General features: G+C 45.1%; 1 protein-coding gene across 14 annotated transcripts in view; it reads left to right on the forward strand.

The window, feature by feature from the left end:
- Nucleotides 1-15,701, forward strand: part of LOC144768069 (alpha-2-macroglobulin-like protein 1) — a 618,955-nt gene that overhangs the window by 381,619 nt on the left and 221,635 nt on the right. For all 14 annotated transcript variants that reach the window (XM_078651444.1, XM_078651445.1, XM_078651446.1 and 11 more), the window contains exon 25: nucleotides 11,091-11,172. In XM_078651444.1, the coding sequence (XP_078507570.1) occupies nucleotides 11,091-11,172 (82 nt within the window). The remainder of the gene's footprint in view (nucleotides 1-11,090; nucleotides 11,173-15,701) is intronic.

Below are 15,701 nucleotides of genomic sequence, written 5' to 3' on the forward strand. Positions count from 1 at the left end.
GGGGTCACAGGCAGCGTATAGACTGAGATAGCCCTTGCACTGGGGCGGCCTTGGGCGGTTGGCCGTCCTGGGTGCCTCCTGGTGCTGTTCCCAAGTGGTACTGTTGTGTTGAGGGGATCCTAGGAAAGTGGGAGGCTCACCATCGGCCCGTGCGTCGGCGGGCGGTGTCTCCCTGCTGTGTCTTGGAATTTGGCTGCAGAGTGAAGTGGTGGGCGCTGCTGCGGCTTGTTTGTGCCCTGCCGGGCCCCTGACCGTAACGTGATGTCGGCCTCCAGGAACAAAAGGGACAAACCCCTGAAGGACCTGCTACAAAAAGTGGCGGGCCGGGCTGCCTCGCAGTCAGATGCCCAGTCCTCGCAATCTGAAGATAATGACTCGCCCGCGACTAAAGCATTCATGCTAGAGTTATTCGCGTCCATCAAAGAAGACATATCGGAGCTCCGCTCTCAGCTCTCCTCAGACGTGCGTGAGATGCGGCGGGATGTTGATGCCATTGGGGACCGAGTGGCGACCTTGGAAGAACATGACCTGGCCACTGCCGGCGACATTCACCAGCTTCAGCAGGATGTCCTCCGCCTTATGGAACAAAACCTAGATCTGCAGGCCCACGCCGAAGATATGGAGAATCGGTCACGGAGGAACAATATCAGAATCCGAGCTGTCCCGTGGAAAGGGGAGCAGGACAATCTGCGTGAGTATGTCGGTGCGCTGCTCCGAGAGATTCTCGACTAAGGGGACAAGCAGGACATTCAGTTGGATCGTGTCCACCTCGTTGGCCAGCCGAGGGGCGCCAAAGCTCCGCCACCGGACATCCTGGTGTGTGTGCATGATTTTCACATTAAAGAATGATCCTTCGCAAAGCCCGTGACCTCAATCCTGTGCACTTTCGGGGCCATCAGCCGGCGCTATTTAAGGACTTGGCGGCCTCCACCCTCATCAATTGCAGAAACTTTAAACCTATCACTACCTACCTGCGGGAGCAGGGAATCCCCTATTTGTGGGGACACCCGTTTCGGATTATTTTTAAGCACAAGGGCAAGCTTCTGCAAATCCCCTCGCTGGATGCAGCCTTCGAGGAACTGGGACTGGAGCGGCCCGCATCTCGGACCGAGACCGTTGGATCACCCACTCGGCAGCGCAGACGCTCTACCGAATGGCAGCGAGTTGGGAGGTCTCCTCCACCGGTGAAGCCGGACCTATCCACGAGCCTCCTGGAGCGGGAAGCGGCTGTTACCTCGGTGGCACTGGAGACTGACAACACTGGAGTTCCCTGAGGCCCACAAGCTTAGCACTGGTTGGGTCCTTCTGCGGCGCCGAAGGCGGACGTTTGGGGGAAGAGAGTGTTTCTTTTGTTCTTTCTGTCCTTGGGAATTGGATGTGCCCTGTATAAGGGGTGGGTAAGGTTCTAGGATGGCGCCATGTTCCCCCAACAGTTGGTTTTGTCAGACAGACTATAGTCATTACATAAGACTCTTGGTATTTTCATTTTTCTGTGTGATTCAGCACTTTCAAATGGGGTTTGGGGTTTTGTTTGGGGTTTGGGGTTGTTTGTTGTTTTTGGGACTCCGCATCAGTTCTCCAGGCAGGTAGGTGCAGGTTAGGCGCGCAGGCTGCACACCGTGGTCCCTTTAGCGCTGCTGTCCTGTGGTACCGCACTGGCTCTTAACTTACTTCCGAGGGTTATGGGTAGGGACCTAAAGATTGTAAGCCTGAATGTTTGGGGCTTGAATAGTCCTGTCAAGCGTTCGGCCATCCTTTCCCTATTGAAATATATAACAATAATGTATTTAACTTAATCATATTTGTATCCATTTTTCAAGTTGATAAACTTTTTATTTTTTCTCAATACTTTACCATAGGGAGCTTTCTACTCTATGGTAAAGTGTAGGCGAAAGTAAAAAAAAAATATTAAACTTGGAAAAAAAATGGTAACAATATTTGTATATTTTTCTCATACCAGCCGTTTGAATGATTCAGACTTTAACTGCAGGAGATTCAGAATCAGTACAATTATCCATTTGTCACAAAAATATTTAGAAAAATATATTTTGTAATTCATCCAAAGTTTAAAAATTATTTTCCATTCAATAAAGTGCATTATGCTGTGAATTAAGCTTCTGGAGTTTGTAAAAACATATGAAAAATGGTTTTCCTATCACCATATCTTTCACCTTGCACCAGTCTTCGTAAGTTGGAAAACTTTTAAATTGCAGTGTGATTATGTGAGCACAGATAATTGGGACTGGTGAGAAAACTTTCTTTGTAAAAATATTTGTATTATAAGTATTAGTGTAATTTATTTGTATATGTTTATTTTAAGTGTAGAAAAAAAATTAAAAATGTTACCGCAGCAGTATGAGAAAAATAATTTTAATTTAAAATATAATTATTTTGAACATATTAAATTAAAAATATTTCCCTTAATCTTAAATTTAAAAAAATTCCACCTAAAGTGAAACAATATATCCTTTTATGATGTAGTAAAAATGAATAACAGTGAAATATAGAATCTATTAAAAGTTAGTTACTTATGGTTGAAAAAAACAATGCTACTGCAATTGTTCTAATTCAAAAAAGTTATTATCACATTTTAAAATAAAATATTATATGGTTTATTTTTAGATAATTCTTTTAACTTTAAAATTAAATGTATTTATAGTTTTGACTAGTTTAAATAATGTATTTACATTTTTTAAAAATCCAATGTTGTTTTATTTTAATTCACTACCTCAAATTTTTCCATTGGAGTGCATTGCAGTACCATTGGTTGACCTTATGTGGTACTGGGCATACTCCTCCTCAGAGCTGGAGTACATTTACTACTTTTTGGGGTTATTTTGCTTGTAGTAAGTGTAAAAGTCCAGTTTATGAATACCTGTGGGTTCACTCTCTCATGGGTTGGTGCATGTCCCTCTCTAACACTCCTGTACCTCCCACATTTACTTCTAGGGGTTGATTTTCATGTCGGACGAACCTGAGTCCATCAGACATCGATCTGGAACTGGCACCGACCGACCTCCTGTTGACGGTCCCAAACCAGCAATTAGGATGCGACTAAACACTGTTCAGTCGCATTCCTATTCTTTACAATGGGGGCATACATTACGACCAAAATGCATACTCTCATTGTAAAGAGCTGAGGTGCAGTTCATTCCTGCACCCCATGGCAGGCACCACTGAGATCAACATGGGGGGGCATCATAGGTGCCCCATCGGTAGCCATCCACAGGCCTTGTACCCATGGAAGCCCTGCTGGGGGTCCCCATTGTCACATTTTGACAGCCTGTCGGAAGCCATTCAGAAATCCTGTTCAGATTCCTTTCTGACCAACCACATCATAATTGATCGGTCAGAAAGGAATCGGAATGGGACATTTCAGTCCGGTTAGAACGGCTCCAAGCGAGTGTCGAAGCCGTTTCCGACAGCATCAGAATGGGCCCCTAAGTAGTAAACGTACATATGTGAAGATATTCCCATAGAAAAGTTAGGAGAGGTGGAGAGTTACACTTGTATATTTATGAATTGCCTTTTGAAGTAAGTAGTACTACTGTAGTACTACTTTACATACTACAAAATTGAGTTTGTTTATTGTACCTAAATTTCCCACAGAATCCTGACCTTATCAATATCCTGGTTTCTGGCAAATTACTCCTAGAACTAGCTCCCAAGCACCAGTAACTGGTACCTCAAGGCTCCAGTTAGAGCTCCACCTCAGCTGAAATTGCAACATAGGGCTATACATGAAGCCGTCTGGCACCCTGGCATCAGCTCCTGTGGATGTACGTTGTTACAGCGCATGCTTTTACCACGCATGCAGTTACAACGCAAGTTTTACAACGCAAGCCTTTTCAACGCATTGCTTTGGGGGGTGCTGGATAGTGAATAGTTTAATTTACTATTCCAACTCCAGTCCCCGTGGATAGTAGGGAAGGTGTTGGATAGTAAATTAAAACTATTCCCTATCCTAGAGCGCCCCCCCAGTGCAATGCGTTGTAATGGTTTTCGTTGTAAAACCTGCGTTGTAAAAGCACTGCGTGGTAAAAGTTGCGTGGTAAAGGATGTTTCCCGCTCCTGTTCTCCTCCAAGATCTTCAATAATAGTTATGAGCCATAAATGTTCCTGACCATGTGCGATATCAACAAACTATACAAGCAACATATTTTTCTTTTACTAAAGTCTATTTGTAAAAGCAAATTAAACTTTCTGACAACATATTGGCCAAATTACATTTATTTTCTTCAAATAGAAGCCGCTTTTAAATTTCAAAGTGTTACCGCATTAAGAAAAGTGACAAAACAAACTTTCAGCCACCCAGAAAAGTGAGCACTTCACCAATATCCCATCATGCCCTATTAGTTTTTCCATGTCCTGCTGACAGATCGCTAACCACTGAATTCAGCCTTTTGTTAGGTTGTCTTTTATGGAAAACCTTTCCAGTTCTTTAACCCCTTCGCTGCGGGGGTTAATCCCCCGCTGTTGCTTTGGGGGAGGGAGGTGCGCACAGCGCCCGCATGCTCATGACGAGCTCAGCTCGTCACCGGTGCATTACCTGCCGTGGAACGCTCAGCACAGCAGGGGAATTATCCCCGCATGCGAGCGTTCCACGGCTCATGATGAGCTCAGCTCGTCATGAGCCTCGAAGAGGTTAAAAACATGAACATTTAATGTCTTTTATGACCAATAGTTACATTTTCCTTGTTTTTTTAAGGGAATACCATATATTTTTATGGGTTTGTGGTAGGAAAAAGGCTGGACAAACTCATACAATGTCGTAGTTGTTTGCCTGGGGGATTCCCATCAACCAGATGAAATTTCAGGAGGATCTTTAAGAACAATGCGAAATTCCAGTCACATTTCAGGATGGAATAACGGTACATGTGTTAAACATTTAACTGAAGGAAAGTCTAAGAGGCTGGTAGAGGGCCTCCCTCCTATTTAGCTCAGGCCATCACCTCAACAGATTCAACGAGAGTGGGATTTAGAGAAATATTTTGAGGGCAAGGATTCAGGTGCTCCCATTTAACGTCAAGGGTCATGGCTTTGAAGACTAGTTCTGCAGTGCATGCTTGCTCTCATGACCAGGAATGCCATTGAGACGCCTGTCAGTGTTAAAGGTAGCAAAAGTGGTGTTCTACAAATCAACAAAGTAAGGGGCCTATTGGGATGGCGGACGGACCTGCGTCCGTCCGCCACCCCCGAGGTGGAGGGACCGTCTGCAGGGGCAGCGGCGGTCCCTCCAGTGCAATTAGGATGTGACCGCCACCTTGGCGGTCACATCCGGTATCTTTAACCTTGCGGCGGGTGCTGCTTGAAGCAGCACCCGCCGCAAGGTTAAAAATGCATGTTTAACATTTGCATGCACAAAGCGGCAGGCACCGCGCGGTGCCTGCCGCTTTGTGCATGTAAATGCTGTATGGTACCCCCCATGTGCACCCCCCCCGACACCCTGGGTGCCCGCAACAGGCCCCCAAATGCCAAAGACCACATGCTTTTCCACGGCGGAAAACCCGCTGTGGAAAAGCATGTTTCCCCATGCATCGTAATATGGCTGGCGGTGTCTGATAGACACCGCCACCATATTAGAGCTTTTCCGCCGTGGGACCGCGGCGGAAAAGCGGCGGATGGTCTACCCATCCGCAGATGACCCCCCTGCCATCCTAATCTGGCGGGGGGTCTTTTCTCTCACCGCAGCGGTCGCTTCCGCCAGCCCGGAGGATGCGGATTCACCGCAATCCTAATCGGGCCCTTAGTAAGCAAAATAAGCACTCATTGATGTCGAAACATCACTCAATGTTGATGAACATAGTATTTATGTCTTTCAGTGGTATGGGTGTGTATGCTAAAATACAGAGAGAGGTTCTAGGTGGATCAGGCTCAGAATTTTCCTGAGTTTATTTTCCAACACATATCTCTACTCCCAGAGTAAGTCGGTCTCTGCCTCCATGGCCTTAAGATCTCCAGGAGCACAGTCCATCAACACCTCTTTTTCCCATTCTTTCTGCAGATCCATTGCCCCCTGCAGCTCCTCAACCAGTGATTTCTCCATTGTTTTCTTTTGTCTGAGGAAATCTCAAAATTCTAGAGGAAGACTCAAGACTCCAAATAATCCCTCCAGAATGTATAGGTATCAGTTTTGTTATTCAAGACATTCCTTAGTATTCCTGTTCAAGGGCTTGTTTTCATTGTTCCTTTTCTTCAATTCAAAACTACTTGCCAGCATTGTTGACGTCTCATTCTCCTAGGATTTCACAATAGATGACATCATTACTTTCATTTAAGTGCTAATCAAAGAGGCTGTGAAGCTTAGCATCACAATAACAGCAACATAAATGGCTATGCCATTTAACTTTGAGATTATGCACCATAGCTGTTCCTCAACACTTTAACTTCTGATCCCAGGATTACTGGGACCTTCAAATGGGTTATTCATAATGCCAGCTTCAGCTAGGTCTGACCAAGTCAGGCATCAAATGAAGTATAAGCTCCATTTTCCATTTTCTTCATGGAGATCCTCTGCCTGACTCAGTCATAGCCTCTACAGCAAGAAAGCATCATCCTACTTCCCCAGCTCCCACTGTTCCTACTGAGATGGAAATTCAGATAACTGATGCTGTGGGATGTCAGCAACTGCAATGAAGACAGCTATTGGTAATACTTTACTCTGCAGGTATGGCTGTGTTTATGGAACTCTTTGCAGCACTTTGCTGACACGTTTCTTAGAGAGGGCAGAGAAGGCTTTCAAGAGGTGGCGCAGAAAGGCAAGACAGAGTCTAACCCGGTCATCAGTGTAGTGCGTCATATTTTAGCACTAATGAGATGCATGGTATTGTGTATTTTCCTGATTCCACATGCACGCCTACATCAGCCAATCAATCAGTGGTGCCAGTATTCAACAGCTGCAAAAGACAAGCTGACTCTCAGACAAGCTACAATCCAGTATCTTTCATGTTGGTCAGTCTTGAAAATGTCCAAGGTGCATTGTTTCACCAGGATGTTTTATTATAATCTGTAGCTATAAATCCACCCTTTCTTGGATGAGGAGCACATACGGATGCCCTTCAAGTGAAAAGGTCATGGCCGTAGGAAGAGAAATCCTACCATATCAGTCTCCACTTATCTCTCAAGTAATTCCTTCCAGCTGTCATATCAAACTCCTTGGTAAATCAAATGGACAACATGACAAAAAGTGACTACCCAAATTGGGATAGACTCGTTCCATAGTTCTGTTTCTCGATGCACAGATGATATGGATTTGGCTAACCATTAGGGATATTTTCATACCCATAATGCATCCCCCAGGAATTTAGACTGTAGAAGGAGAACCACAAGTTAGAATTAAACACAGTGCTGCCAACGTCTTTTGAGAATTAGATTTTCCTCAAAAAGACTCATTTGATAGATTAGTTAGGACATTTGTGTACACTTTTCCTCAAATATACCCAAGCCCAATTTCATCGACACTGGAATTTCATTCCCTTGACATGTGTTGCTTTGTCTCTATTCACTCAAAGGTGATCAGGGAGGAGTATGCTTACGTTGTTCTTCATCCAGGCTCATAAGGAGTCCCAAAGTTGTCCCTTTCCCCACCTTTGGGTAGAATACCCTTTATATGACAACAGTGGTGTTTCAGTGCACGGAGGGGGATGATATGATCACTGATAACCTCCCCCGCCCTTATCCTATTCCAAATGTATTGACTCCATATGGTGTAAAGTATTTGCATTATGTGGTCTAGCCTTCGCCACTGACGATGCTACAAGTCTCTTTGAGCAATATATGCCCTTGCCGTGTGGGAAACGGCAGAACTAGCTACAAGTAGGCATCCTTCTGAAGCTCTTTGGGGCTTATTGTTCTGACCATTTTAGGTATGATCTTGATACTACCAGACAAATTCTGAAGGTGGATTAAACTTGGCTGACTCTATGGCATGTTCTACACCAAAAGCAAGGACGTTGTGCAGGCGCGCCTGGGTGCATTCAAAAGGATTTTCCAAATGTTTCCAGACAGCCTTGATGGATATGCCATTTAGTGGAGAGAAACTGTTTGGAGGAAAGAGACTTCTCCTTGGAGAGGTTTCAAAAAGCCACTCTTTGGCAGGCTCCCTAGAAATTGTTTCTCCAGCCAAAAGCTTTTACCAACAGTCCCCTCAACTTTGTGACTTTTTAAGCTCCCAGTATTCCTGGCAAAGGAAATCTTCTTAACCAGCACAGACTTGGCGTCAATTATTTGGCTCCTTTCACTTGAAGGGTTGATCAAAAGTTCAGCCGTAACTACTCCATACCTACTCCCTTTCGCTGACTTGGCTGTTGCAAAGCTGCTCTAACTTGTCCTCAACTAACCTTCAGCTTTCAGTCGGGATAGAGTCTCCCATTTTAGTGGCCATCACCACGCCTGCTTGATGCTTTGTTGAATTTGTAATCTTTATACCTTCCCCTTTGTGGCTAGTGTTCCAGAAAATCCACCAGCTATCATACATTGTTCTCTGGTATGTGCCTCCATCTTGGTGATGGAGGATTGGCCTTGTTACAGAAGGAGACCAATGAAATGGGGTCCATGGAAGAGAGGGTGTGGGATTTACATCATCTTCTTGGTTCCAAGAAAGGACGGAGGCCTTATCCTATTCTGAATTTCGGTATTCTGAACATTTTATTAATTTGACCTTCAGTTCAAGATGCTGTTCCTTAGTCAAGTTCTATTGAGTTTTATAGGGCTTTAGTACTTCTTAAGTGCTACTAACCATACTACAAAATGCAGTTTGTGAATAGGCCTCATGGTCTCCTTTATGTGTTTCCTCCGATTCTGCTTTTCTTGAGAGTGATTTAGATTCCGCAGTGCCAATTAGAGTTTTTCTTCATTCAGAGGTGGCGGATGTAATTCTGGCTGCTTGGACCAGCCACCAAGCCAGTTTAAGCTGGGTGCTTTCAGACATTTAAGTCTTGGTGTCAGGATAAAGGTTTAGACCTCATCATGTTTTGCCTCTCAAATGTTCTGGGCTTTTTATCCCCCCACACCCAGCAGGGGTTGATAGTCTACAGTCAAATGGCATTTAACTATAATGCCCATCTTTCTGTGTCTTTCTGAACAACCTTCTTTGTTCAGGACACACCGGGTGCCCCACTTCTTTATTTGTAAATCTTTCAACCCATATCTTTCATTGTTTCATTGTGGATAATGAATTGGGTTCTGGCCTTTCATATGGTATCTTCATTTGTATAGATGCTCAGCAGTTGCATTTGTCTTTTTTTTCTGGGAATCACATTACTGGTGGTGATTACTTTGGCTCATAGGCTATGTAAATTGCACACCCATTTGGTCTAGCCACCATTCACTGTGTTTTTCCATGGCTGGTTGGTCTTGCATATCTGCCTTTCCTATTTGCCAAAGGAGCTACATGCCTTTCACATGGGCCTGGTTGGAATCTGAGCAGGCTGTTTCATTTCATAGACTGGATTGAGTGGGTGTCCAGCTTTCCATTGGGGTGAAGAAGGGTTAAGCAGTAACCAAATGTACCATATCTCATTGGGTTCATCTACATTAAGATCTGTCCTTTTTTGGATAAGAAAGACCAAGTTGCTGGTATTTGTGCACATTCTTGGAGGGCCATCGTCCGTTCTACTGCTTTGACCCAAGAACACTCCGGTGGCTGATATTTGGTGGGTGTGTCCCCCTAAGTGGGATTGCTATGCCCAGGCGTGGACCTGGTGAACAATGTGACACTGGAACCAAGGTATATGTAGTTGATGAGCCCTAAAAGCAGCTAGACCGGTCCTGGGTTGATTGTTTTTCGGTTCAGGGAAGCCTATCCTAGCAGTTCGGGCTAGACTATTTTCATTGGAGCAGGGTCAAGTCTACATATGTTAGGGTCCAAGCTGAGGTAGCATGGTGTGCAAAATACGATAGACTGAGATGCAGCCTGATTAATTATCAGTGGCTGAGATTAATTCAAGCATATCATCCACCACTGTTTTTGTATATGGTATTAGGCGGGTGACTACATGGTCTTCCCCCCACATCTTTGCCAAGCATTATTGTATGCAGGCAAAGGTTTATGGAAGAAAGATGCCTACTTTGCTTGAATTTTTTGCAATTTATTCTGGTTTATTTTCTGGTATAATCAACACCACCCAGTCCCCCCTCCCAGTTGACACTGCTTTGAGACTCTTTCATAAGGTTTGGACTCAGCGGAAAGATGTATCCATCAGTAAAATAATTTGCATTCCCTCTCTAACTCTATTTCTGGTGGATAGTATGGTCCTGATGTAGAGGATGGGATACAAACGTATCTGATATCCTGTCCGCTGAATTACAACTGTCATATTATGTAATGCACTTGCAATGCAGCAGATCTGACAGCCTCTCTCCACTACACCTGAAATGAGGCCCTTTATGTTCAAGCAGAGTCCTCACTGCCATTCCTTGTTCTCCCTTCTCTGGTAGTGCTTTCCTTATAAGATGCCATAGTGTCTAACTGAATGAGACTGTATATAAAATACTCTGCTGTCACCTGCCTTGAGTAGTTCTTCATTATTGTAGTTGGGCTAAAAAAAAGTGAATGAACCAACACCAGGGAGTTCTGTATATATGGTGATGTTGTCAATTCTGGGGCAAGTGGAGTTATGACAAGAGGAACGTGGAACCACCTGGTGACACTAGAGAGCTACTGCTCATAGAAAAGTATCCAGATCCTGTCTGGCACCCATTGAGATTCATATGGTGAATAATCTGCTTGAAGATATGTAATCATTACCAGAAATAGTGTTATTAGAGGTAAGTAACTTATTGACCTTTCTTGTCCAGGATAAAAACCATTGTCATACTTTACTTGAGTGGCCTGTGCTACTGGTGGGCCTGTTTTTTAGTTCTAAAGGACTCAATAAAATACCATACTCTGTCTGCACATGTCACTCTAGCAGGATTTTCTGATCCCTACTGACAACAGCCAATACAATGCACTGTGGCTCCTCCACTTCTTCTAATAGCAGAAACCAACACAGCAATGCCACCCTGAGGTCGAGAGGCAGGCACCAGGGTTCTTTCAGGACAGCTCAAGTAAAGTGTCTGAACATAAACATAATCATTTTCTTCTGCAGGATACCAACAGGAGCTGAACTACAAGCATGATGATGGCTCCTACAGTGCCTTTGGGAACAGCGATGACTCCGGAAGCACCTGGTGAGTAAACACGAATAGGCTAACCCTGTGCAAGTGCCTTTCTACAGTATATTCCTGCATGCCTTCTGCAGTCTCTGCTGCCGTTAATTCATTCAGCAGCTTTTACATGAAGGCTGGTCCCTAACTCAGTGAGAAAATAAATTAAATAGAGTTCAAAAGGTACCTTGTCAACTCTTTCAGCAGACTGTTTCTAGTATTTTTTGTTCTATTTCTCCTTTTCTTCTTGTTTGTGTCATTCGCATTGTTTCCTCCTCGGTGCTTCAATCATCTCTGAATTCGACAGATTGTAGACCATCAGGGTAACAGAGGTAATGCCCTCCTCCTCCCTTCCTTACAGATAGAGTGGAGTCTGCCAAACCTGGTTGGGAGATGGAACATACCAACATAACTTTTGATTGTGGACCCACAAATGTTGCCATGGATAGGTGGGGGATTCAATTATTAAGAAACTATTACCCAAAGGTCTGTGGGTGCAGTAACAGATGGCCATGGCTTCATCTTCCCCATCATCCTTACTGATTTTCTGCACCTCCTCTACTCCAGACCAAAGCTCCTCTCTGTGGCTTCCAAATTAGACTCCTCAGCAGTCAATGACAAGATCAAACGTCTCTAAATAAGGCCTGGGGTTAAAACACTGTAGTAAATGTTCTCCATACTGGATCCCTATGACATCTGTTTGAGGTATCTTGGATCTGACTGCAACCCACCTGCAACTCTTGCACCTCCAAAGCCACCTGGGAAGTGGTACGCAAAATAATTTTTGTCACAGGCCCACAAGGACACCCTAGAATGGTGTCACTCACTTCCTTCATGTAAGTTACCACATAGAAATAAATCCCTAAAGCACAAAAAACATCAAAAATACCATAAGAAGTTGATTTTTCCTTCTTCGTCGAATAAATTAACCTGCTCAGACCTTACGTAAACCTCATGCTATTCTCTGAGACTGGTCACTTCCTCTGATTCCAATTCTGAAAAACACAATGTCATTGACCAGGCTGGACATTTTCAGGATGGCCCCGCTATGCTCTGGTCCACTTTCCAAGGGTGGGCCCATCCTTGTGAGCTTGATGATGCTAGCTCCTCTGACAATGCTACCAGGAAGATATGCCTCTGCAAGCTTCCATTTTGGTGCAACTTCCAAGGAAGAGTCTGTCTGTCAAGGCACCAACCCGTGTGTCTTTGGTGCTACCTATGACATCATCACCAGAGCTATTCTTCCAGGAAATTTCAGTTTCACTTTAGTCTTCAAAATCAACAAACATTATCTAGGTGGGAAAGGCAATGATGAAGATGTTTCCTTGGCACAATCCTTAGAGCTCAAAGGTTCACCAGAATCAGATTTTGAAAGCTGAAAACGCCCTGCCTGCTTACTATATGGATTCTGGATTATACGGACACCTACAAAACACTAGTGGCCTCAACACATATTCAGAAGTAGACATCCTTTATCCATCTATGCCTCCTTGAGAAGATAGCTGTTCATTTACATCTGCGGCATAGAAAGCAGTAAAAGAATAAAAAATTTCCCTGGACCACTGTTGAAAAAGTCAGATTTCCTGACTCCAATCCAGCAGCCATCCTCAGCAGTTGGAGAACTCTTGCTCCTAGTCATTGAGGCACTCTTAGAGGAGGGGGCGCTAGAGAGCACATGGCAAGATGGCTGCACCCTAGTGCAGCTCTGCCGGATGGGGACTCTTATCCCACATTATCCTCGAAATGGATCATCATCCATGGCAGTAAAATTAATAAACACTTGGCGCCGTGTTATGTTGAATCAAGAGAGCCTACAATTATGACAATATTAGCCTGTTGACCCTACGCCATGAAAGCTGCAAGTGGGTGCAAGATGGCTACCTAGTGTGATCCGGAGAGAGACAGGCGAGGCCCCGAGTGCATCCAGATGGAGTGTGCTGATGTCCGCCTGCCACCGGAGATCAATCGGAGAGAAGTGAACCCCCGTTTGAAGGCTGAGAAGCTGCTGGGGCTGGTAGGTGCGAGAGCGGCATTGGGCTGAGAGAAGTGTCTGGGTAGCCCACTATTGCAGCGCGGCCCGGATGGTAGTTTACCTCAGCCTGGAGATGTACACACTGCCTGCAGTAGCTAACTGTGCTGGCGTCATGGGCAATGCATCCCCAGGTCAGTGACATGACAACAGGCTGGGTGGCGGGGTGGTTCTATCGAGACCTGCGGCGAAGTGGCTAGGCAGAGTGGGAGATGGAGACTGCCTAGCCTGTGGGGTGCCACTTGCCAGTTGAGTCGAGAGGGCAATCATGAAGGCCTGCTGGATACTGTCGATTTCCCCAGAGAGCTTGGATCAGCTCATAAAGCTGTGAAGTGGCACGACAACGAGCGTGAAATGTCCACTAACTTGAGCCCTAGCTGAGGGCCTGAACGGCTGTGGTGCTCACAGATGTTGCCTGCTCCTGGAGGCTGGTGGCAACTAAGGAGGTGCCGACAGTGCTGGATAGGTTCTACTACAGAAAAGGAGGCTGTTCAGTGGGCGAATCTTGACACCCGGGCGGTTGGTAAGTAAACTAGAACCTGGGTGTGGGAATGTGTGCTGTGGTTTAGCAAACATCGTACCCCCTGATGTTTCTGCTCTGCCTTACATTGTGAGCTCCTGGTAGAGCCTCATTCAGGCTTGGAGGGCCTGCGCTGTAGCTGAATCTGTTGGCACATCCATGGGGTTACTGAGGATGCACCTTGGCCTGCTGGACCACATGTTTATAGTGCTGTCCAGAATTTGGCCTGCCCTCAGGACTTGACTCAAGCTCTGGTACAGCAATATAGATGGCTGGTATAATGGGGAAAGCGGGCAAACCACAATACAGTCTCAACTTTGAGTCTTGTTGCATTTCCCGACTCCAAAGTATGGAGTCGGACACAGAGCAGGAGAACCAAGCACCAGAGACACCACCACTTGAAACCACACTCATGACAATGCAGCAGAACCTCCAGGCTATAGATGGTAAGATATATACTCTGACCCTGCAACTGAATATTATGGCTCAAATCTGGATAAACAGGCTACATGCATAACAGCAGCAGAGCAAAATATCTCATCTGTAGAAGATAATTCGCACAACACTGCCACTAAATGTCTTAAAATGGAGAAAATACTAGAGGTAATACAGTAAAAAAAACAAAGACCTTGAAGCGTGATCGCAACGTAATATTCTTCACATAGTAGGAGTCCCGAAGACTACCAACACTGGCCGCCTAGAGGACAACGTAGAAACCATGCTGGAAGACCTAATTGGCTCGGAACAGCTCTCCACAGTACAGATTTTCGAAAGAGCGCACAGTTTTCAAACCACGAGAAAACCTCCCGGCACCGCTTAAAGGCCCATCATTGACAGGCTGTTGAATTGCTGGGATTATGATAGTGTGGTACGTCTGTCTCGAGAGAAGCAGACTATAAAATATCATGTTTATGAAGTGGCCTTCTTCCCTGATTTCACGACGGCAGTCCAGGCGGCCCACAGAAAATCCACTCCTGTCAAGAAAAATCTATCCACAGCCAATATCCCTTATGCAATGCTATATCCAGCCCGCCTCCAGATTGACTATGAGGGGAAGTCAAGATTCTTTACCATGCTGAGTACGGCCTCAGAGTTTCTGAAAAAATATCCAGCGAGCCCAACCCAGCCTGTCGCGCTCTACATTTCCACCTCATACTGAGTGACATGTGTAGTTCGCTGTACAAAGAACTACAAATAGAACATAGTAAATATGAACATAGTAATGCCTCATGTCCAAATAATGAAACATTGCAGTAGACTCAGTCATCTGCCATATGAATCGATATATCGAATTGATGGAACGATGCTACCTTGAACTCGCTGAATCTACATGATGCCTTATGCAGACTCTGGACTGAAGAACCTAGCAAGTTAATTGATACGGCTGCAGAACGCTACGCATGATAACACAATCTGAGGTATCACACAGTTATCACTCAGAGCTTTCCCATCAATCCACATATGACTTCTTTGTCTCCGGCCACCCCTGCGCTGCGGGATAGACTTCTGCCCTTGAACTGCCCCTACACCAACTGTTATTTTTTGAATGAACGTGATAACTAAGAGAGTTAGCAATGTCTCAGTCCATAGCCAGAGCACTTGCTTTCCCCAGTTGTGTCTGGATGCATTCCTCAAGCTTTTCAGAGGGTGTCCAAACACACCTAATTTACATATTCTTTGATGGTAAACTTATTTTCTAGGAGAGCTTCACTCTTTACTTCTTCCTGGAACCTTTTAAAACTGTTGCACCAGAGTGTTCTTGCTCAGCCCTGCCTTCTTTCCAAGGCGGTTCCCCCAATCGTATTGATACTTCTAAGGCTCTTCCAGGGAACAATTCTTATAGCAACAGCAGCTTTCCTATCCTCTTTAGTTGCCCTCAGAAACTGCATTCCTTCTTTTGTGGCAGGGCTGGCCCTAAGGAATGTCAACATCACTAGCAGCTGTAGCTTCAGAATCTGTTGCCCGAAAACCTCTTTGACCCCCCCCCCCCTCCCCCTCTGTTGC

Source organism: Lissotriton helveticus, chromosome 7 (genome assembly GCF_964261635.1).
Source record: "Lissotriton helveticus chromosome 7, aLisHel1.1, whole genome shotgun sequence".
Classification (NCBI taxonomy): domain Eukaryota; kingdom Metazoa; phylum Chordata; class Amphibia; order Caudata; family Salamandridae; genus Lissotriton; species Lissotriton helveticus.